Below are 23,705 nucleotides of genomic sequence, written 5' to 3'. Positions count from 1 at the left end.
TGCGGGGGGAGGGGGGGGTGGGTAATGCAGCAGTCTCCTAATATTGAGCCACGAACTTGTACCAAGGTTTCAAGCTGTATTAATTCTTCAGTGTTCAGGATTTGTGTGTGTTCACAGATATGTCAAAAGTGCAAACAACAACCATAAATGAGATATCTTGTACAATTTCTTTAAGAAAATGTTGGTTGGAGTGTGATTTCAGAGCTGGAGAAAGAGGAAGGAACAAGAACAAATAACAGGAGGGGAGAAATGTTAATGAAAAGAAAAAAGTTTTTGAAGTAAAGTCTATTTTGATACTGCAGATTGACTTTTTTTAAAAAAAAATTCTAGTACTGGGGTTTGAAGCTGGAACTCTCTACTATTGAGCTACATCCTCAGCCTTAAAAAAAAATTTTTTTTTTTTTAAAAGCAGAATCTGGATAAATTGCTGAGACTGTCCTTAAACTTAGGATCCTCCTGGCCTCAGCCTCCTAAGCCATTAGAATTACAGGCCTACAACACCACACTTGATAGGAGGTAGCATATTTTGAACCTGGGATAGAATACAAATTCTTATGAATTGTGAGTGTTGGGAGAATTTGCATTTCTGCCTGAGTCCCATCAGGTTTTCTTTTTTTAAAGGGTACCAAATTTCATTAAGATAATCAAAGGAAACTAGTACTTATTCAGTGACATTGGCTTAAACTAGATGATATTGTAAATCATTTTAGTATTTGCAGCAATCCTCTGAAATAGATATTATCTACTTTTTTTTCAGGTAAAAAACCATAATAACTTGTTCAGTGTTACTCCCAGGAGCATCTGATACCAAAACCAATTAAGCCGCAAGGTGTTCTCCTGTACTAAAATTGTGTTAGTTCAGGTATTCTGGTCAATGAAATAACCCCATTAAGAAATTGTGTAGTTTTGCATTTACTGAGCAGGATAGATGTTAAAAGAAATCTTTTTGAGAAATGTAGAAAGTACCAGGTAGCCTGGAAGCTAACATGTACAGATTATCCAGTGGGCTATTGATGGCTGTACCCCATCAGTTTCTTCAAACTGTCATCAGCTCCATAGTTACCCCAAGACTGTTTCCCTCCCGCTTCAGCAAAGGAGTACCGTTGAGAATAGTGTGACTTAGGTGAGCAAATCTTTCCTCTCTGCAGTACTGCCTTAGAGGTTAGGAGTTTGTAGCCCCATAGGTTTTACCTAAATCCTCATTACACGAGAATGGTAGATAAAAAGAACCAGGAGTATTATGGATCATTTCATTTCAACCTTGGGAGACCCCCAGGATCCCTCACTGCATTCCTTCCATATAAATGTAGGTACTGATTTCCATGGAGAAGCACTAGGGAGAGGACTGAAGAGTTTTCAGTCTAGTACCTCCCCACACCCAATAATCTCATCTGTCATACTGAAATGAGTCATCTTCAGATTACAGAATCTGGCAAAAGGCAGAAACTCTTCAGGAAACAGGAAGAGAAAGCCTTGTTAACTCATGACTCAGGAGAGTTTTCGTGACTTTTGATAGCTGATGCTTCCATGCGCTTCACAGTATGGTCTCCCGCTTCCTGCAATTTTTACTGTAAATGCGTTTTATTAATCTAGGAAGAACTTTGACTTCTGGTTGTAGCAAAGCTTAGTAGAAAATTAAAAAGAGGCTATATTTTAATATAATAAACGATTGCAATTCTGAAATTTAGTATTGAGTCTGGCTAATGAAATTCTGAGACAAAAAGTTTTACTTCTCTTTCTTAATTTTCTTTTTCTTTGTTCTTCTTTAAAACCTTTCATTATAGGCTGGGCATAGTGGCCTGTAAATTCCAGGAGGCTGAGGCAGGAGGATGTCAAGTTGGGTGCCAACCTGAGCAACTTAGCAAGACCATGTTTCAAAATAAAAACCAAAAAGGGGTGGGAGTTGAGCTCAATGATAAAGCACCACTGGTACTAGACACACACACACACACACACACACACACACACACACATACACACATACATACACAGACAAATAAAAACCAAAAATCTTGCATTATAATAAGGGAATTTTTAAACATGCAAAGGTAGAACATACATAATCAATTTTTATATACATATATATATATATATATATATATATATATATATCCACCTATTCCTTCCATCTCTGTATCATTTTAAAGCTACTTCTCAGATTTCATCTGTAAATACTTCTGCATTAATTGCTAATGCAAGGGTATATTTATACCATAAGACCAGTATTACACTCACAACAGACTTAATAGTGATTTCTCTCAATATCATGAAATATCATTATCACACCTAAAATTAACAGAAATCTCTTAATATTTTCAAAACTATCACACCTAGAATAAACTAACTGTATTTATTGACTATTCAGTGTTCAAAAGTGTATAAAAGTTTAGTGTTTTAAAGTGTACTTAATGATTAAATAGGTATCATATATTGAATTTAAGTCTTTTTTTTTTAATTTATTTTTTTGGTACTGGGAATTTGAACTCAGGGGTACTTGGCCACTGAGCCACATCCCCAGCACTATTTTGTATTTTACTTAGTGATAAGGTCTCCCTGAGTTGCCTTATATCTTGCTTTTGCTGAGGCTGGCTTTGAACTTTCGATCCTCCTACCAGTTTCCCAAGCCGCTGGGATTACAGGTGTGTGCCACTGAGCCTGGCCCTTAAGTCTTTTTTAATCTCTAGATATCCCTGCTATTTTTCCCATTACTTTATTCTTGAAGGGTAATTTGACCAGAAGAGTTGATGTCATTTTTCTTATTTATAAAATGGTGCATGAATGTCAAAATTTTGTGGTATGCATGATTGAGAAAGTTCCACAGAATTTTTTGTAAAATACGATTAGATCTTTTCTTATGCCTTTAAGAAATATCCGTACTCCGCAAATCTGACATAAATGAAAATCAGTGTTTATTAATTTGAATGAACTGTGAAGTTCATTTTCTTTATTTGAGAACTTCAGAGTTAGGAAGGTTCTTAGAAATAATATGTCATTGCTTTACAAACTTTAACTTGTGGTTAAAAAAATCCACTAGTAATCCACTAATGAGTCTTGATGCACAATTTGAAAAATATTGTTCTATCCAACTACTTCTTTATGTAGATGAGGAAACAGCTTCAGAGACAATGTCTTGCTCAAGAAGACCTGAAGAATCCATGTGACAAGTGGGGACTATGACCTCCAACTTTGTTTGGGGGCTGGAATCAGATAGCCCAGATTCAAGTCCTGGTTCTGCACTTATGCTGGTTATTTTGTCTCTTTTTTAATCTTAAAACTAAGGACAATAATATCATCTGCCTCAAAGTGTTATGACAATTAAATGAAATGTGTAAACTTCTGAGCACTGTGGCTGGTGTGTGTTAATTTTTATTAATTATTATTAATTTCATTACAACAGAAAAGTGCTAGTATAATGATTATAAAGTTTTCCCAAGAAAACTACAAGAGAAACAAGTCCCAACTATTTGAATTGCAACATCTTGATTTTGCATTATCTGTCTTCTCTTCAACTTCTGATTCTCTCCACACCCTAAAAGAATACTTACACTTTGTTTTGAGAATTTTTTATTTGCTTGGAATCATTCTTGAAATTTAAAATAACAACAGCAAAAAAATCACCAGGGTTAAAAATGTGTTATTTCCCTGGTATTTTTTAAGATGTTTATAAAATTGCTTATATTTTTCTGATAAGAAACATATTTAGGATCTGTCTTTATATTTAGGATTATCTTTTCCTAATTGAGGATCTTTGTGGGTGGTCTGCCCTAATGAATGAATAAAATGAATACTTGCAATATAAGAAGTCAGAGTATAGAGTGAGACTATGATATTGAATGCAACCATAGGAAATAAGAAGCCAGAATATAAGGAGGCATTAACTATCTCCTGGTATAACAGGTCACAGTGTAAGTGAAATAAGGAGGAAGGGAAGGTGTTTGAAAATAACTTTATCCAAGAGAAGAAGGAGATGAATGGGGACACTGGTTAAAGAGAAAATAATTCTGGAGACTTATTCTATGTTATAATTTTCTTATTTCTTATATAGATGCTTTATTGGAGGAATTGGAACGCTCCACCCTCCAGGACAATGATGAATATTCTAACCCAGCTCCTCCTTCCCTGGATCAGCATTCCAAAAAGGAGAGTAACCTTGCTGAGGCTTCAAAGATCCTGCCCCATCAGGGTAACGCAAATCCCTCCTCGGTAACTTTTCATTTATTCTAGTACCTTGAATGTACAAGTTGCTGGCTCTTAAAGCTAAGAACTCAAGCACAAGCAGTCAGGGACAGATGACTTCTCTGATCTTAGGTGGTAGCAGGAAAATTTGCAAGGTCTTTCTCCCTGTTGGCCACTTTGTATACCTGCTCATGCCCTGCCATTGTCCATGTGGTTATATGTGACATGCACAGAGCCACCTCGGAGTCAGTAAGAAACATGGGAAGTTGTGGCTTAATGTTATACAGATGATGTTTAGGAAATAGAAGTGAAGCATTCTTGTCATAGAGTATAGTGTAATCTGAATATTCTTTCTAGTGCAGATTATTTATTTGCTTCTGTCAAGCTCTAAGGATTTGCTTTATTGTTTGGCAACATTTTTTTAACTTTACAACAAAGCCTTTTAGAAGTTAGCTTAAATGAAGCCAAAACTTACGGTTTTGTTTGCTCAAAGAAGCTGTTAATAAATGTGTGACTTACACAAAATATTTGTCAACATTTACCAAATCCACGATGGGAGCAAGTAGAGATATCATTGTCCTTTTGAAAACCAAAAGGCACAAATATGGTGGAGAAGAATTGGCATCTACTTCAAAAGTTAAGACAAATTTAGACAATTAAACATGCAGCTGCTCTAGGAGGTGTGTTTACGTGTCAGTGTGAAGCACACCTTTCCCTTTGTATCAAATGACTCTTCTAAATCAAGTTTACTCATTTCCATTCCAAGTTTTCTTGTGCTTGTACTTGAAGTGGTGATATTTCCCTTTAAAAACTGTCAAATAATGTCAGTTTTATATCAATATTATCAGATGTCCCCACTAGAAAATTTGTTAATTACAAAAATGTTTTGGTTGTATTTCATCCAGTTCAAAGGATTAGATTATGTGGAAGTTCATTCTCTAGTTTAAAAAAAAAAAGGAAACATCTGATGTTGCTAAGATTATCATAAGTTTAATTGAAAAATTTGACACTGAAGATAAAATATTGTTTTTTGTGGTGATAATATAAATACAAATGTTGGTGAAGCACAGCTTTGTGGTAAAAAACAATATTCTTACTAACTCAAAACCTATGGAACAGAAATGTACTCAGAATTACTTTTGATGTGCACAAAACTCAGGATTGCATCCAAACAAAATTCAAAGTCTACCAATCAATATGGAAACCAAAATTTTTCAAATTTACAAATATTAGTATATATACATGGAGTTTATAAGTAACTGATGTAGAAAACATGTGACAGAAGCTGATACTGAATATAAGGACACAATTTTACATGGCTGTATATATTTCCTCGCTGTCTTGCCTGTCATCCTTCGATTTAGAAATGTCTCAGTTCATGAAGTAACCCAGATTTAGCCTGTGTTATGCTCAACTCAGGGAGATCCTATTTCAAAATAAAAAAAAAAAAAAATAGAAAAGGCTAAAGATGTGGCTCAGTGTTTAAGTGACTCTGGGTTCAATCCCTGGTATTCCTCCACTCCCCAAAAAGCAAGAGTTTGAAATCTTAAATTATTCAGTGAATATAGCATTAAAATTCTGCTTTTGAAGCTTTTAGGGAGTAATGAGTTTGAAAAAGATGCAGCTTAGATTTCTTGCTGCAAAAGCTGAGAATTGAACAAATCTAAAGATGAGAGTTCAATGGTTTAATTACTAATTTGAAAATTGTGCTTCTGAAAAAATCAGATTTTGATCCCTATTTTAATTGAATAAATTTATATTCTCCACCGAATGAAATAAAATTGTCAAAGTATATCAAAGTTTTGGCTTATAAGAATATTATTGAAGAAAGGTACTCTGAAAGAGAAGCAGAAAGGCAGCACCTGTGAAAATATTGTCCCAAAATATTTACACATTTCAGCATAAAAAATAGAATTGAGAATGTTTTCCATTTAGCAGAATTTGCTCTGAATGTACAAATTCACAGTAAAGGTATCTTCAAACCAGTTAAAAACGTTATGGTCTACAAGCAGGCATAAATTAAAACTATCAGCAATTCAAATATATTAACCATAAAATTCAGCCTTGAAGGAGATTTCAATTTTGTGAGAACGATAGCACCATATTGAAAGGAATATATTTTCCAAAAAAATTTTTATATCACAATGTCAGAGACAGCAATGCTAAGAAACTGATTAAGGTTTGTGACCATATATCAAGAATAATTAATTTACTTGTGCTATTTAAATGTTCAGATGAGTTTTTTAAACTTGCCCTAATGTTTGTAAATATAGTCATTTAAAATATTTTAGAAAGTTTTATTTAGAAAATGAGTATTCAGTAGAATTATTTTGTAGGTTCACCAATATAATAAAAATTAAATTTTTGATAAAAATACATATTTCAAAAATTATATGTGAATTGTTTTTAGAACTCCCTTTTGCCCTCAAAAGTGTCCCACTTTGAACAGTAGGTTAAATTGCCACTCTGTATGCATGATCTTGCCCCTTTTTCCCTGGCGCCCACTCCTCAGGCCACAAGATGCTCCAGAGTGTTTTTTATAGTCATTGCTTCCACATGAATCATGTTACCACTAATATATGTGTATTTTTCTCATCTTAGTTCTTGCTCAAGCACCTCTACTCAGTGATTACTTGATTAATATAGTTATAACTGCAATCTCTCCCCTACTTTGCATCTTGCACCCCCTGCTTAACTTTACTTATTAATTTGTTATCAGTTTCTTACCACCAGAAGCAGGACATTCAGTTTTATGTGATTGTTATGTTTTGTTTTTTGACCTGCTATATCCTCTGTCTTGGTACATGACAGATACTCAGTATTTATTTAGTGAATCACCATGGATTCACACGTATTTCTTTTCCAATGTCAAGTTTGATTGTGTTGTAGCTTATACTCTCGGCACCATCCTGAGTGGTTAAATAAAGGGGCTTTACTCTTGCCCTTCTGTTTGTTTTATGGTTCCTATGTGAGGAGGGTGTACTTCTCTATTTCATTGCTTTTCAGGCAGGGAGGGACTGCTAGTATTTGTTGGCCTTTCTCTACAGGAGGGTTGGTAATTCCTGTGTCTTAGGAAAGGAGATCTCAGTGATTTACTCTGATATTTCAGAACTATCAGTCCACTTTAATTTTTTTTGAGGGGGGATACTGGGGATTGAACTCAGGATCACTCAACCACTGAGCCACACTCCCAGCCCTATTTTGTATTTTATTTAGAGACAGGGTCTCACTGAGTTGCTCAGCGCCTCGCCATTGCTGAAGCTGGCTTTGAACTCAGTGATCCTCCTGCGTCAACCTCCCGAGCTGCTGGGATTAAAGGCGTGTATCAGCCCCCTTTAGAAGCAAAAAACATCCTGTAACTCCTAATGTTGATAAGAACCAATATTTTAACAACAGAAATCATTCTTTGCTCTTCTTTGTCACTTATATATTTTAGGTGCAGCTTGTGTATACTACAAGTATCCAGGAGCCCAATGTCTACAGGTGGGTTTCTGTTTTTACTAAATATGTAAAAAACTAACGATATTAGATAATAACTTTGATTTGTCACTCTTTGAGCAGTTGGTTTATAAGTGTCAGTGGTTATCACTCCTCTATGCTCCTCCTTTTTCTCTTTGAGCAGATGTAGAACTCTGCTCAACTGACTTGGCAGATTCTCCAGGTGCCTGGCTTCCAGACAGGCTGTCCAGGCTTGTGGGCTCTGCTATTTCCTTTGCCATCTGAAAAAGTCTAAATAGTCCCAGAGTCACCACAGATGGTTTAGCTTGTCTAGTCCAGATAATGTGCTGTAGTTCACATAAGAGAAAACATACCCAAGAAACATAAGGAAGATTCCAACAACATCAGATAGTGGGGCTCCATGGCAGACTTGAATATATACTTCTTTCTTGAATGTTTCTTCCAATTTCATTTAGCTGGTGAAAAGTTTCCTTTAGTGAAAGTTACATACTAAAACAGATTCACTTACTAAATCCTTTCTCCTGACACAAGCAGAATTGGTAGTCTGAAAAATTTTAAAGGCCATTTTTTGTTGTTGTTGTTCTCTCTTCAGTCATAGCTTGTAGTTTTTAACATCAGACAACTGTCTGGGAAACAGTTCAAAGGGCTTACAATATTAGATAGTAAAAACTCTTGCATGTTCTACTACACTATTTTGGTTTCAGAATCACAATCAGTAATACATTCACACAAGGCAAAGACAGCAGAAGGACTCAATATAAGAAGTCTTTAATAAAACTCCTCACTTGAGGGAATTTTCTATTTTGGTGGAGGTGAGGCCAGTTTATTAATATATGTTTTGCCAGTTAGTTCTAGTTCCAGAAAATTGTGGGATGAGCTGTTCCCCTGACCTCCCTCTCCTTGCCCCAGTAAAAAAAAAAAAAAAAAAAAAAATGAAGCAAAACAATAAGAAAGTAGTGCCTGGTACACAAAAAGTTCTTAGTAAAATACTCGGTTTCTTAAATCCATGAAGGCAGGAAGGAAGGTAGAAATACAAGTGAACAAATACATAACATGAAAACCAGCTTGAGCAACACCAGTACTAACTTATCAACACCCCTTGCTCTGCATAGAATCCTTGGCCCATTCCCCCTCATTTCTTGCATATTACAAGGAGCTGACTCTGCAGTTCAGGCTTTCTTGTGACCAATATGAGGCACTGTGGAGAGACTGGGGGGTGCAGAGGAGGAAATCCAGGGCATTTGTCCCAGCTGCTGTCTTTCCACGGTATATCTGTCATCAGCTACATTTTTATGGCTTCAGCTGGAGCGTGACAGATCTGCTGTGGTTCCAGCTCATTGACCTGGGCCCTTGGATTCTGGCAGCTTTTCCTCTTTCTTTTATCCTTTTGGTTTAAGGCTGTGATGAATTCCTGCTGTGGCTAATCTCTGAGTTACCTCATTATCTTCTTTTGCTTCTTGGCTGTCCCATCACCTGTGTAATCAAGTTTCTGATTAAATTCCTTTTGTTTACTCACTGTGGTTTCTGTTTTCCTGACTGGACTTTGATACATTCCCTGCTCTGAATGATACTTGCTATGTAGGCATGTGTGGGAGAGTTATATAAAATCCACTTGTAAATATTTTATAGACTTTTGTGAATCCCAGAGGCAGTATAATTCAGAGCCCGGAATGCTAGCATGCGTAGATAGAATGTTAGACTCAGAATCTTGATCTCTGCATGTTTCCACCATTTACTCTGGCTTGCTTCAGTGAACTGAACCTTGTTTTCAATATAACTTGAAAAAAATGTTCAATACCAGCTGTGAATATAGTAATGAAATAAAACAGTTGTACATCAGTAGTAATATGAGCAATAATTTAGAATTGTATGTTTTACATGAACAAAAATGATAATTTTGATAATAAAAGGGAGCGGCAATTCATAAAAATGGAGCAGAAGAATAAATGGGAAAAACTCCAACACAATAAAACCCCTTCCTTAAGAAGTCCAGATTCTTTTAAATGTATGTCTTGTGATTTATGTTAATAAGATCTCTGAGTAATGAAATAAGTCATTTCTGGTGACATAGTCATTTTTGGTGACTTTTACTATCTTTAAAAATTCAGGGGACAATTCAAAGATTTGAGGTTCCTTTTTTTCTAGGAACATTTCCCTCAGTGGGCACTTTAAGAGTTGATGATTACAACTCTTCAAGGTCTTATTTCTTTTTTTCTTAATTTATCCTAATTTGTTATACATGATGGTAGAATGCAATTCATTTCATATTACCCATATAAAGCACAATTTTTCAAGTCACTGATTGTATACAAAATATTTTCACAACATTCATGTCATACATGTACTTAGGGTACTGATGTCTTAACTCATTCCACCATCATTCCTACCCCCTTGCAAGGTCTCATTTCTTATTTAGAATATTATGTGGTTGATTCATTTATTATTAGAGTATTATGGTAGTGATCTATTTCTTTTATATACTGCAGTAGGACTCCAGTTAAAAACCAGTGGGATTCTTTGAATAAGTACAAGTGATTAAGAATGGGCAGATCCTGATAAGAAACTACAATTTATTCTATGTTTGGACACAGAGCAGCAGGATGTGCTTCCCAGGAGCATGTCTGTGGTGACAAGTACTAAGGGATTATGACTGAAAGATTTTGAGGAAGAGCTCTGTATCAAGAAGAACTGAATCAGTCACTTATATACCTGACGATTCCTTCCTAGATTTAAAAACAAACAAACAAACAAAAAAAAACATTAGCATCTGGCAGAGGACCTTGCAGTACTTAAAAGACAATTTTTTGTTGTTTTAAGAAAGGAAGATATTAATTTTCCTTTCATATTTTCCTTGTTAAATACTGAAAAATAAATAAGCCAGCGTTGGAACATGAACCCAAATGAGTCCTTTTTTCTTAAGAGAGAAGGGTAACATTTGCTTTTCTTGGCTGGCACATATATAATAATAAGTAAAGCAGTAAGGCTATGTTTTCATTCTTGAAATAGTTTTAGTGAAAGAATATTTTCTCTTGTTATGGTTTTACTCCTTTCTCTCTCTCTCTCTCTCTCTCTCATTAGTGTTGATTTGATGACTTATTAGCTAAGTTCTCTTGGTTAAGGTTTATTAAGAACTGATTCCAGAGCCAGTTATCTGTGATACCTTTTGACCTAATTTTTCCACTTCCTAAAATTAACTTTATGGAAATAATTGCAAATGGGTGTGAGTATTTATTTAACAGTATTGATTATATTAGCAAAAATGAGAAATATATGTGCCTAACAATAAACTTGGTTTGATAAATTATAGCACATTATATATTTGGAAATCATATAGCCTTTAAGCATTATTTTGGAAGATAGAGAACACAAACTTTGCAGCCTGCAGTCCCAAATTCTTATTTTTCACCTGTATTTTGTTGAGAAAAAATTTTATCTTCTTCTCAGTCTCAGTTTTTCTCCTCTGGGATGACAGTGCCTAGCAATTAAGGTTGTTGTAAAGATTTAAAGAGAACAAATGTTCTCTTTATTAAGGGTCAGTCATACTATTAGCACACAATAAATGCTAGCTGTTGTTATAGTTACAAAACATGGATAGATACGTGCATAACGTATGAATAGAATACCACTTAAATTGTCTAAAATGAGACAAAATTATAAAAAATTGCAATGATAGCTGCTAAAATGTACAAAATAATTGTCTCCTCAGAGGGGGTATATGTACGGTTTAATTTTTTTTATATTTCTTTTTAAGTTTTCTACATTGAAACAAAGTTTAAATAAGGATCTCCATACTGTGACTGTATTTATTTTACTGAAGATTGTTTAAACAATCATTATATATGAGAGTGTGTGTCTGTCTGTCTGTGTCTAGGTAACAAATGAGATACACCTGTGAGTTTCACTACAGCTGGCCCCATCTGCCACGTATACCACTTTATCTGTTGGCCATGTACATTACTGTTTTTCTAGTATAGATGACCCTTGTTTTGTTTTGAAAATACAACTTAAGATACAAAAATATTTCATAAACTCATATGTGTAAAAAGTCAGTGGATTCCAAAATATAAAGGTTAAAAAGTCAGATACCCCTCTTCCCCTTGGAGTCTTTCTTCCACCAACTAATTACTAGCTTCATGGGTAACTGCTGGGAGGTATAGTATACCTCTTTACAGACTTTTGTGCATATATTCACACTTACTATATGTACTTCAAATTTATATGAATGAGCCAAGCACGGTGATGCATGCCTGTAATCCCAGTGGCTTGGGAGGCTGAGGCAGGAGAATCGCAAGTTCAAAGCCAGCCTCAGCAAAAGTGAGGTGCTAAGCGACTCAGTGAGACCCTGTCTCTAAATAAAATACAAAATAGGGCTGGGATGTGGCTCAGTGGTTGAGTGCCCTTGAGTTCAATCCCTGGTACCCCCGCTCCCGCAAAAAATCATCAACCCAAATTTATATGAATGGGAGGATACTTTTCATATTGTTCTGGGCTTTGCTTGTATAATTTAACAATATATCTTAGAAATCCTTTTTAGTTCATATAAAGCTATGTCTGCATTTTTTTTGGTGGCAGTATGCTGTAGCATGAATAAACCAAAATTTGGCTATAGCTCCATTTAGTTTATTTTCAGTTTGCTCAAAAAAAAACCTTATTGTAATAAATTCTTTGAACATATATCTTCATTTATATATGTATGTGTATTGCTCTTTTATCTTTGTGTATATTGTACATATATCCACCTCTATCTGTTTGTCTGTCTGTATCCAATTTTTTTTCTGTAGAATAGCGTCTTAGAAGTGAAATTGCTGAATTGAAACTTATATCTATTTGAAGAATTGATAGATGTTGCTTTGATAAGGTAAACCTATATAACTCATGGTGTATATGAAAATATATGTGTATGTATAATCCTGACTTTCCAACACTGCATGTTATTAAGGTTTTATAATTTTGACTAATAGATATAAATTTGTATTTCACTGCCTTAAATTGCTTATTTAAAGATTAATGAGATTAAGCATATTTTTACATACTGATAAACATTTATTTGAGTTTCTTTTTCTGAAACCTGCCTGTTTAAAAGCCTTTTGTTCAGATTTCTATTAGTTGGTGTTCTTATTATCAATTTATAGAAGTTTTACAAATTTTCAAATATTATGTATGTTTTAAATATTTACATGTATTTTTTTAAGATTGGTATTATCAGTATTTTTTATTTTTTGACTTCACTCCAAAGTTTTATGCCTTTCTTAGAAAAGATTTCATCAACCCTAAATGCCAAAAAAAAATTCTCCATTTTATGGTGGTATTTTTAGGCTAAGATATCTTTGGTATCTTGTTGGGCATGGTGGCACACGCCTGTAAACCCAGCAGTTTGGGAGGCTGAGGCAGGGGGATTGCAAGTTCAAAGCCAGCCTCAGCAACTTAGTGAGGCCCTCAGCTACTTAGCAAGACCTGTCTTAAAATAAAAAATAAAAAAGACTAGGGATGTGGCTTGGTGGCTGAGTGGCTGAGTGCCTGTGGCTTCAATCTTCAGAACCAAAAAAAAAAAAAATGTATTTTTAATTTGTCTCACATTTACTCAGCTATATGGTGTGTGGGGGTTCTAAATTTATTATGCTCCAAATACCTTGTTATTCCTGAGTCCAATAGCCTATTTCTGATTATTTGAAATACCACATTTATCATATAGATGTAAGATCCTGTTTCTGGGTTTTACAGTCTTCTCCTTCATATTTCTTTATTTCTTAATAAATATCACACACATTTAATTACTGTCACTTTATTTATTTATTTATTTATTTATTGAGCGACCAAAAGATCTTTATTGCAGTGGTATCTGATTTAACAGAGAAGGAAGAGAAAAAGAGAGAGGAAAGAGAGAGAGCAGGGAAAGAGAAGAAAGAAAGAGGGAGAGAGCAAAATGAGAAAGAGAGAGAGAGAAATTATTATTACTTTATAAGATGTTACATTTATTAGAACAAATTTTCCTTCTTTAACTCATTTTTTTTAACTTTCCTTGGGTTAGTTCTAGCCCTGAGTTTTAGCATCTGTTTCATAGCTTGAATAATTCTATTAGGGTTTTATTTGAATTAATTAATTGAAGGAAAGTGACATCATAGCATGCATTTCTGCTTGTGTGGGTATTTTTTAAAAATAATTGTTATAGTGAATATTTAAAGCTCATTATGCATGTTGATGCTGTGGGTACATATAGATAGTAAAATGATTACTTTAATGATGCAAATTAACATACCCATCATCTTATGATTATTCTTAAATTTTTGTGGCAAGAGCAGATAAAATTTATTCATTTAGTAGGAATCCCAAATACAGTACCTATAGCACTCATGTTGTACATTAGTTCACTAGACTTGTTTGGGTTACACATCAATTTTGTAATCTCTGACCTAATTTCCTCATTTCCTGTCCCCTGCCTCACTCATGACAGCACTTGTTTTATTTTGTTTCTATATATTTGATTTTTTTTCAGTTTCCACATATAAGTGAGATCATGCAATGTTTTCTTTTTGTGTCTGTCTTATTTCACTTAGCATAATGTCCTCCAGATTCATCCACATTGTGGCAAGTGGCAAGAACTCCATCTTTTCTAAGGATGAATTATATTCCAGTACATATCTATTTGTATGTATGTACATATGTATGTATGTATCTTATCTACCTACCTATCTATTTCATTTTAAGTGTTTATCAACAGACACTTTGGTTGTTTCCATATCTTGGGTATTCTGAATAGTGCTATAAAGAACATGGGAGTGCAGATATCTTTATCAGGTGGTGATTTCATTTCCTTTGTGTATCTGCTTAGAAAAGGGATTGCTGGATCATATGCCAGCAATTTTTAATGGTTCTATTTTAACCTCCCCACTCTTTTGCTCCATGACTGCACCAATCTACATCCTTACCATTTTCCCCAATATTTATCTTTGATGTTTTGATAATAGGCATCCTCCAGGTATGAGATAGCATTTCATAGTAACTTGGATTTGCATTTTCCTGATGTTTAATCATGTTGAGCACCTTTTCACATACTCTTTGGTCATTTGTATGTCTTCTTTGGAGAAATGTCTATTCAGATCCTTTGCTCATTTTTTAATCATATATGTGGGTCTTCTTTTATGTCTTCCAGTGTTTTTCTTCATAGAAATCTTACATTTTTGTTAGATTTATTTTTTAATATTTTGTAATTTTGTCTTGGTATTATGGATCCCATTTAATTTTCTAATTGCTTAGTGCTGGTTGATAGTAAATACATTCTTTCATTTTATTCTTGTATATAGTAATGGTTCCGGTGTTTTGTCTTCATTCTGATAGCTGTTCAATCACTTTTTTTTTAACATTCTCTAGGTCAGTGATCATATTACCTATCTTAAAAGAAAATAAAAGTGAGAGTGCTTTGCTTTTTTTCTTCAAATACTGTTTTATTTTTAATGTATTTGGTAATGCATTCTGGAATAATATTGAAAATAAGGAATAATGGTAATATTGGTGTTCTGCTTATCTCTTAATTAAAATGTGTTTTGTATTTGATGAGTAAATATGGAGGCTAGCATATATTTCTTATAGATACATTTGATCAGGTTAAGGACTTTTTCTTTTTTTCCTTAATCTTCAACAATAGGAATGATCATTAAATTTGATTTCTACTGCTTTTTCAGTATCTAACGACATGTTTAGAAAGCTTTTCTCTTATTTGTTAGCATAATGAATTATATTATCCCTTTCCCTAATCTTGAACCCTTCAGGATGATTGACATAAACACTACTTAGCCGTGATTGTTTAAAAAACATATTTCTTTTGTTTGTTTCTTATACTAGGGATTGAACCTAGTGGGGCCTAACCACTGAGCCACATCCCTAGTCCTTTTTATTTTTTATTTTGAGACAGAGTCTCACTAAGTTGCTCAGAGCTTCACTAAGGTGCAGAGACTGGCTTTAAACTTGTGATCCTCCTGCAGCCTCGTGAACTACAGGGATAATAGGCATGTGTCACCAAAGCAAGCTCTGCTGTTGTCTTTAAGATTCCTCTTTCACACACAATGCTCTTTCTTTATCTAATTTTAGTATCAAGTTTCTGTAATATTCATAGAATTAATTGGGTAATTTTCCATATTTTTCTTTATACTTGGAAGTTTTGTACAATATTCCCCAAAAGCTATCAGGTTTTTTTTTTCCTTGTTTGTTTTCTGCTTCATTAATTTAGGCTTTAACTCCTGCTTAAGTATTTTAGGAGTCTTTTTTTAGAGCCTTGAGTTAAAAATTTTATTTGTGATCTCTCTTATTTTTCAGTATTTGACTTAACTACATTCATATATTTTTCTTTCAGTGACACTTTGTTTTCAACTCCGAGGGTGTGTGTGTGTGTGTGTGTGTGTGTGTGTTTTCTCATTGCTATTTATAAATTATTTGAACATTCAGTTTTAATTATTTTTTAATCATAATAATTATATAGAAGTACTCTTCTGTTTCTTAAGTAGATAATTTTTGCTTAATTTGTACTTGAGCCTTATTTTGATTCCTCATACTTGGTTAATTTTACTAATGATTATGCAGTTACTTAAATAGCTCCTATATTCTATTTTTAGGCTAATGTTTTATTTGTTTCCAATTATCTAAATATGGAATCACCATGATGTACATTATCTCAATTTTCCATACCAAGGATTTGCAAAATTTTTCTGCAAAGAACCAGGAATTAACATGTGAGGTTTGTGTGGACTAAAGGTACCTGTAGCAACTACTCAGCCTTGCAGAGAACACCTGTAGGCAGCATTGGTTGGACATGGTCAGAATTAGCCCATGGACCTTAACTTGTTAATGCCTGCTTTATATTCTTATTTATTTATTTATTTATTTATTTATTTTTTGTTGTTGGACAGTACCTGAGGGGGGAGATATAGTACCTTATAATTTTTAAAAATAATATGACTAAAAATTAAAAATGTATGGCTATGGTTTTAAAGCTTTATTTAGTGGCTGCTTGGTACATCATAGTTGGGGGAAAATACCCTCTCAGTTACATGTTAAGCCCTTTCCTTTACACACTTGAAAACATCATTTTTTGAGATGACTAGGGACAAAAAGCATAGAGACCTTGTTCAGATTTTTAATCTAAGAGCTATTTTTTGATTATTTTTTTTTCTGATTTTAGATTTATGCCTAAGGGGTTAATAGTTAAAAGTGCATTTTGTGTGTGACTTAACATTTATTTGAATTTTGATAAGTTTATATGATTTTTTTCTCTCTTTCTTTATAGTGAAGTTCAAGAGCCAAAGGAATCACCACCACTTCCTAAAACTTCAGCAGCTGCTCAGCTGGATGAACTCATGGCCCATTTGAGTGAAATGCAGGCCAAGGTGGGTGCAATCTGGATGAGCTAAGTTCCTTAAAGATAAAGGAGGCTCAGAGAAGCACAATTCTTTGAGGAACTCAGTTCTGCCTTCCTAGACTAAATTCAATTCATGGAGAAACTCAAATTTGTACTATGTGTTATTTGGAAACAAATGATAATATGGTGCAGGCTTTGATATCAAGGAGCTTGGAATATGCTTGGTAAAATGAGGCATAAGCCTCTATAGAGTAAAAGGTGGTTTGCCAAAATATGTGGAGCAAACTTTAGGGATTTGGCGAGGCTACTCAGATTTTACTGGAGAGGTGGGGATGGGACTTGGGGCTGACTCTGAAGAAGGGGTGGGGTTTGAGCATAAAGAGATGAGATGAGTAGTACTTTTATTTGCAACAGGCCCAGAGGGCATATGTATCTAAGAACTGTTAGGGAGACCTGACTGAGCAGGACAGAAGAGGCCAATGAGACAAGGCAGGGGAGATCAAAGTAGGAAGATAAAGAATCCCAAGCCCATATTGAGATAAAACCTACCATCTTATTTTTGCCTATAGAACATAAATAACAAGCTCACATGTCCTGGAAGAGAATGGAAATCAAATAAATGGACTTAAGAATTTATTAAAGGAATATAATATAGAATTCGTAAGGTAGAGGATTCAACCACTCTAAATCTGGTTGGAGAGTTGATATACATTCAAGACATAACTATGAAAAAAATTTAAGGCATTAAAAATGTGTGTAATTGGAGAGGTCAGGGACCTTATCTCTGTGACTGACCTGGGGACTCATAGTGCCCAGCACATTGCTATGCCTGGCACATAGTAAGTAACACATATTTATTAGAGAGACAAATGAATGAACATTCCAAGCAAACTTTCTTTAATAAGTTAATGTTCTTTGATTAGCTAATATCTGTAGTCAATCTGGGTAAACTGGCTCATTATGCTGTATATCTGAAAATGCTAGAAAAAATTTACAATTATGATATTGTGTTTTGTGATTGATTTGGCATGTTTCTTGTTATATTTAAATTTAAAATATTTGTTTTTAGTTAAACCTTACATTCACGTTGTACAAAAATCAAAAGTACAAACAAGTTTACATTAAACTATTTTCCTGTTATCTTTGTCTCTCCAGTCATCTAGTATCCTGCTTTTTATTTATCTAAAAGTATTCTGGAATATACACACAAGAGGTAGATACAGATGTAGATACAGCTATACTGTGGCTTTTAATTTTAGTTATTTTATTCTTTAATATTGGTCACCCTTTCAGGGCCTTCAGATGTTAGCCTTACTTACCTCTTGAACATTAACTAGCATTATGTAATAGAGGAAAAAGGAAATTAGCATTATTATTGGTGAAATAATATGAGGTTATTCCAGGCAGCAAAATAGAATAAGTAGAGATCTGAAGGTAGAGAGTAACCATCAAGATCAGAAGACCATAGGAGCCTGCTGGCATTGAACAAAGAGGCCTTTTGCTGCATAATAAAAGGTAGATTGGAAAGGTAAAGTGAAGGCAATAGATGAGAGGCTTTGAATGTCCTTCTGATGAGTGCACATTTGATGTGGAGGCAAGGGAGCCATAGTAGCTTCTGATCAGCTAAGCATTAATAGAAGGTAGTGGTAGCCCAATTGGAAGGGAATAGGACAATGCAGGACGTAGTGGTGTAGTGGTGAGAGACAAGTTAAATATCCTTTTTTTTTTTTTAATTTGAGAATCTCCCGTTGCTTGGCTTATAATAACTAACTTGGAATTTTGCTTTAAAAAAATCCAGTCTATTGGCATGTCTTATCTGACCATTTCTCCACTCTCTAACACTGGCCTAAGTCAATATGTAATAGTCTCCCTGCTTCCCTATGGCTTATGGACACTTAGTTCTGCAATGAACCATTACAGGGTTATTTTTTTTTTTTGTAACTGATGTGATTCTGCAATTTGTTTTTTTTTTTTTTTTTTTAAATTTTTTATTGTGGGTTGTTCAAAACATTACAAATTTCTTGACATATCATATTCCACACTTTGATTCAAGTGGGTTATGAACTCCCACCTTCACCCCATACACAGATTGCAGAATCACATCAGTTACACATCCATTGATTTACAAATTGCCATCCTAGTGTCTGTTGTGCTCCGCTGCCTTTCCCATCCTCCACCCTCCCCCCACATTACAGGGTTATTGTCAGTCAGATTCTTTCACTCTGATACTTGCAATCCTTCAGTGGCTCCCATCACCTTGGAATAAAACCCAAGTCTTTACCAGGAGGGTGCCATGTAATCTTAGCCTTTCTGTCCATCATCTTGTCCTCAATCTCAGTCCCTCAACTCTAGGCACCTGGGGCCTTTTGTCTTTTCTTTTAATGTATCAGGAGCTAAGGATGTAGCTCAGTGGTAGACAGCATTGCCTAGCATGTGTAAGGCCCTGGGCTCTAGCCCAGCACTTCAAAGTCTTCTAATATGCCAAACTGTTTCCTTCCTCAGTGCTTTCTCTCCCTCTGGAATGCTTTCCCACAGCTGTCTATATTTCTGGGTCCCTAAGTACCACACAAATAATCTGCTCAAATATAATTTCCTCAGTGATATTTGGTCTTCTCTGATTAGCCCATTAAATCAGTTTTTCCTCACCATCTCATCCTCCATCTATAGCTTTACCTGACATTACAACATGTTTGTTTGTTTACTGTGTACCAAAGAATGTAAATCAATAAGACTAGAAACTTGGTTTGTCTTGTACATTGATTTATTCCAAGTGCTGAGGGCAGTGATTGGCACAGACTAGGTATTCAACCAAGATTGTAGAATACATAAATAAAATGAAGACCGGACTAATTGCCAACTTAGGTCATTATAAGAGTTAGAGAGGATATCATATTCATGTACTCAATTTTCTACAGTCAGAAAAGATTTACAAATAGAAGAAGGTTGGTCAGTTTTCATTTGGCTTTAGAAATTTAGAATAAAAGGGAAATGAAAATATTTCTCTTGGTATTAAAATGTTGGATTCCTCGAGATCTTAGAGGAAAGTTAAGGGAAGACCAAGAAATCTATTGGTAGAGGTGAGCATCCTGGGTTGTGTAGAAAATACCAAGAAAGTTGTTTTAATCAGCTTTTTCCTCTGCTGTAACTAAAAAAAAAAAAAGACCTGATATGAACAATTTTTACAGGTAAAGTTTATTTACAGGCTTATGGTTTCAGAGGTCTTAGTCCATAGACAGCTGGTTCCATTCTCCAGGGCTCCAGGTGAAACAGAACATCATGGCAGAAGAGTGTGGTGGAGGGAAGTGGCTCACATGATGATCAGAAAACAAAAAGAGACTCCACTTGATAGATACAAAATATATACCCCAAAGGCATGCCCCGGTGACCCATCTCCTTCAGCCACAGCCTACCCACCTTCAGTTACCACTGAGTTAATCCCAAAGGGGATTTGTTCACTGGTTGGGTTAAGGCTCTCATAACCCAATCATTTCTCTAGGCTTTTTGCATTGTTTTACACATGAGCTTTTGAGGGACATCTCACATCCAAACTATAACCAAAGTACTTGAAAGTTAACTCTCTTTGTGGTTTCCTTGTACCAGGTTGTGATGAAGGCAGATGCCAGCAAGAAACAGTTACCAGACAAGCAGGATCACAAGGCTTCCCTGGATTCAATGCTTGGGGGTTTGGAGCAGGAATTGCAGGACCTTGGGATTGCCACCGTGCCCAAGGGCCACTGTGCTTCCTGCCAGAAACCGATTGCTGGGAAGGTGGGATGAGCTAAGTCTGGTCCTATAGCATTTGTATATGTGTGTTTGTCTCTCTGCCCTGCCAAAGAAAGTACTTTCTACTTATATCCTAAGACTTTTAAATAATCATTAATAATTACTGATCACTTGTAGTGCTCTGATAACAGAGCTAAGTGCTTTATAAGTATTTCCTATTTAATGGTCCCACCAGCCATTATTTAATGGTCCCCCCAGTTCCCTTTGTAAAGACAAGGAAGTTGAGAGCTGAGAGGCATTAACTGACCTGCCCACAGTCTAGTAAGAGACAGAGGTGAGGTTTGAAACCAGGAGAATCTGATGCCTGAGGTTGAGTTCTTAACCATTTTTTATCTCACTGCTCCCTTTGTTCAAACATTTCTGCTCTAAATTGATTAGTTTTTCAGCTGAATGTATCTTCAAATCATAGCCACAAAGTCCTGCTCTGAATCATCCTTCACCAGATCCATGTAGAGAGCTTTCCGACCGGAACTCTGTAGGGCATGAGATGAAGTGCAGAGCAGAAGAGTTAAAACTCAGTTGGCCCTTTCCTCTTCCAAGGATCCCTTCCATGTGAAAACTGGAGTTATCTCTTGTCTATCACCTGTGTGCTCTATGTTTTTCTACTGTTTTCTGAGGCAGTAGAATGAAAAGGAACATGTACCCATGTTTATCAGAGTGATCAGTCAGGAAAGTGGACACCCTTTTACTATTCATTAAGCATGACAAGAGACCACCTCAAGTGTGCTATAAGTCCAGGGATTGTTGTCTATGTGGAATGCAGTGGCCTACATAGTTGTGCAACCTCAGTCCTTAAAAGTAGTCTGCTGGGCTTCCATTTCCGGCTCTATGTCATCCCCTAGATGATCCATGCCCTAGGACAGTCATGGCATCCAGAGCACTTTGTCTGTACTCACTGCAAAGAAGAGATTGGCTCCAGTCCCTTCTTCGAGCGGAGTGGCTTGGCCTACTGCCCCAAAGACTACCACCACCTTTTTTCTCCACGCTGTGCCTACTGCGCTGCTCCTATTGTGGACGTAAGTAAATCTCTCTCCTCTCAGGTTTCATGTAGGTTTTAATCACTCTTTAGAACCCAGATAATGTTTGACAGGTCTGCAGTCTTCTAATGTCTCTCTCTGTGTTCCTTTTTTAGAAAGTGCTAACAGCAATGAACCAGACATGGCACCCAGAGCACTTCTTCTGCTCTCACTGTGGAGAGGTGTTTGGTGCTGAAGGTAAGACTGGGAGGCTGCATCTTAAACCCCAAGGGCTGGTGGTAAGGAGGAGGCCAGCAGTGCTTTTCCTTGGAACCTGTTTTTCACTGCTGCAGCAGTCCTAGTTTCTACCAGTACCATCTAAGTGCCCTTTGTTAGCTTCCCATTGTTGTGACAAAATCCTGAGAAAAATCATCTTAAAGGAGAAGAGGATTATTTTATGTCATCGATTCAGATTCATACATGGTCACTTGATTCCATTGTTTTGGGGCTTGTGATGAGGCAGAACAGGGAGTACATGATAGAGCAAAGCTGCTCACAAAATGGTGGCCAGGAAGTAGGGAGAGAGAGAGAGAGAGAGAGAGGAGAGAGAGAGAGAGAGGAGAGGAACAAAAGTACCCTTTTTTGGTGGGAGGGGTACCAGAGATTGAATTTAGGGGCACTCAACCACTGAGCCACATCCCCAGCCCTATTTTGTATTTTATTAGAGACAGGGTCTCACTGAATTGCTTAGCGGCTCACTAAATTGCTGAGGCTGGCTTTGAACTCGAAATCCTCCTGCCTCCGCCTCCTGAGCCACTGGGATTCCAGGCGTGTGCCACTGCACCCAGCCAAAATGTGCCTTTTAAGGGCATACCTCCGGTGACCTACTTCCTCCAACTAGGCCCCACATCCTAAAGTTTCCACCACCTCCCAAAGCCCATTAAGTTATGAATCCATAAATAGATTAATCCATTCATGAGGTCAGAGCTTTAATAATCCAGCCACCTCTCAAAGGCTCCACCTCTAAACACTGCTGCAAGAGGACCAAGCCTTTAGCATGAACTTTTGGGTACAATTCAGATCCAAACCATAACATACTCATTTTGGTACTAGATGACATCCCTACCTCTTAAAATTTTTGATAATTGATTTTTTTAATCACAGTGATACAAATGCATAGTTTAAAAAGTCAAATGTTACTTTATGATTATTATGGCTTAACTCTTAAATGTACTCCACAGGTTCATTTTTTAAATGTTTTTTTGAACAACTGTAACTCATACATAGAATTTGAAAATTTCTTTATTTGTCACTTTTAGAATTAACTTAGAGAGGAAAGTTCTCATCTCTTCCTAAATAAAAACTTGGCCAATTGCATGTCTTTTCTGATCACCTTAATAAATAGTTTTAGGAATAACATCAGTTTAAAACAAAACAAAAAAGTTCTGGGCTGGGGTTGTAGCTCAGTGGGCATAAGGCACTGGGTTCGGTCCTCAGCACCACATGAAAATAAATAATAAAATAAAGGCATTGTGTCTATAAAAAAATAAAAAATTAAGTCTTTAGGTAATTTAGTCTCACAGTGTCTGATTTAGTAGTAAACGAGCAGTAGTAAAGCTTCCAGATTTTTTAAAGTGGAAAAGTTGCTCTTTTTTCCTGGAGGGGCTTTAAACCTGGCCTTTCACCTCTCCTGAACTGCCTTTGCCCCTACCACCCTCACTCTAATTGCAAGCCAATTAGGGTTGAAATGTGAAAGACGGGAACAGAAGGCAGGCAAGTCCTACCACATAAAGTATTGTTATTAAATTGAGTTTTTGCTCTGGGTCTGTGTAATGTTTAACTTTCCTTCTATGGATTAAATACAGGTCCCGGAGTGAACTCTTTTGATGGCCCACTGCATGTATTGCTGGCTACTCTGTCCTTGTCATATTTCTTTGAGGACTGGTTCCTTAGAGATTCTTTTTTCATAGGCTTTTTCATTG

The 23,705-nt window shown here is 35.7% G+C and overlaps 1 protein-coding gene across 4 annotated transcripts in view; it reads left to right on the top strand.

The window, feature by feature from the left end:
• Lpxn (leupaxin) overlaps positions 1-23,705 on the top strand; it is a 35,092-nt gene that overhangs the window by 2,595 nt on the left and 8,792 nt on the right. For 2 of the 4 annotated variants that reach the window (XM_048788890.1, XM_015477980.2), the window contains exons 2-7: positions 4,046-4,183; positions 7,613-7,659; positions 16,913-17,012; positions 20,585-20,752; positions 21,610-21,783; positions 21,900-21,981. In XM_048788890.1, the coding sequence (XP_048644847.1) occupies positions 4,046-4,183; positions 7,613-7,659; positions 16,913-17,012; positions 20,585-20,752; positions 21,610-21,783; positions 21,900-21,981 (709 nt within the window). Of the gene's footprint in view, positions 1-4,045; positions 4,204-7,612; positions 7,660-16,912; positions 17,013-20,584; positions 20,753-21,609; positions 21,784-21,899; positions 21,982-23,705 lie in introns of all 4 variants that reach the window. The other 2 variants (XM_015477977.2, XM_015477979.2) reach the window with 1 other exon arrangement.

This window comes from Marmota marmota, unplaced genomic scaffold (assembly GCF_001458135.2).
Source record: "Marmota marmota marmota unplaced genomic scaffold, marMar, whole genome shotgun sequence".
In the NCBI taxonomy this organism is placed as follows: Eukaryota; Metazoa; Chordata; class Mammalia; order Rodentia; family Sciuridae; genus Marmota; species Marmota marmota.
The sequence above is the reverse complement of the archived record's forward strand: the minus strand, read 5'-3'. Positions and strand labels throughout refer to the sequence as shown.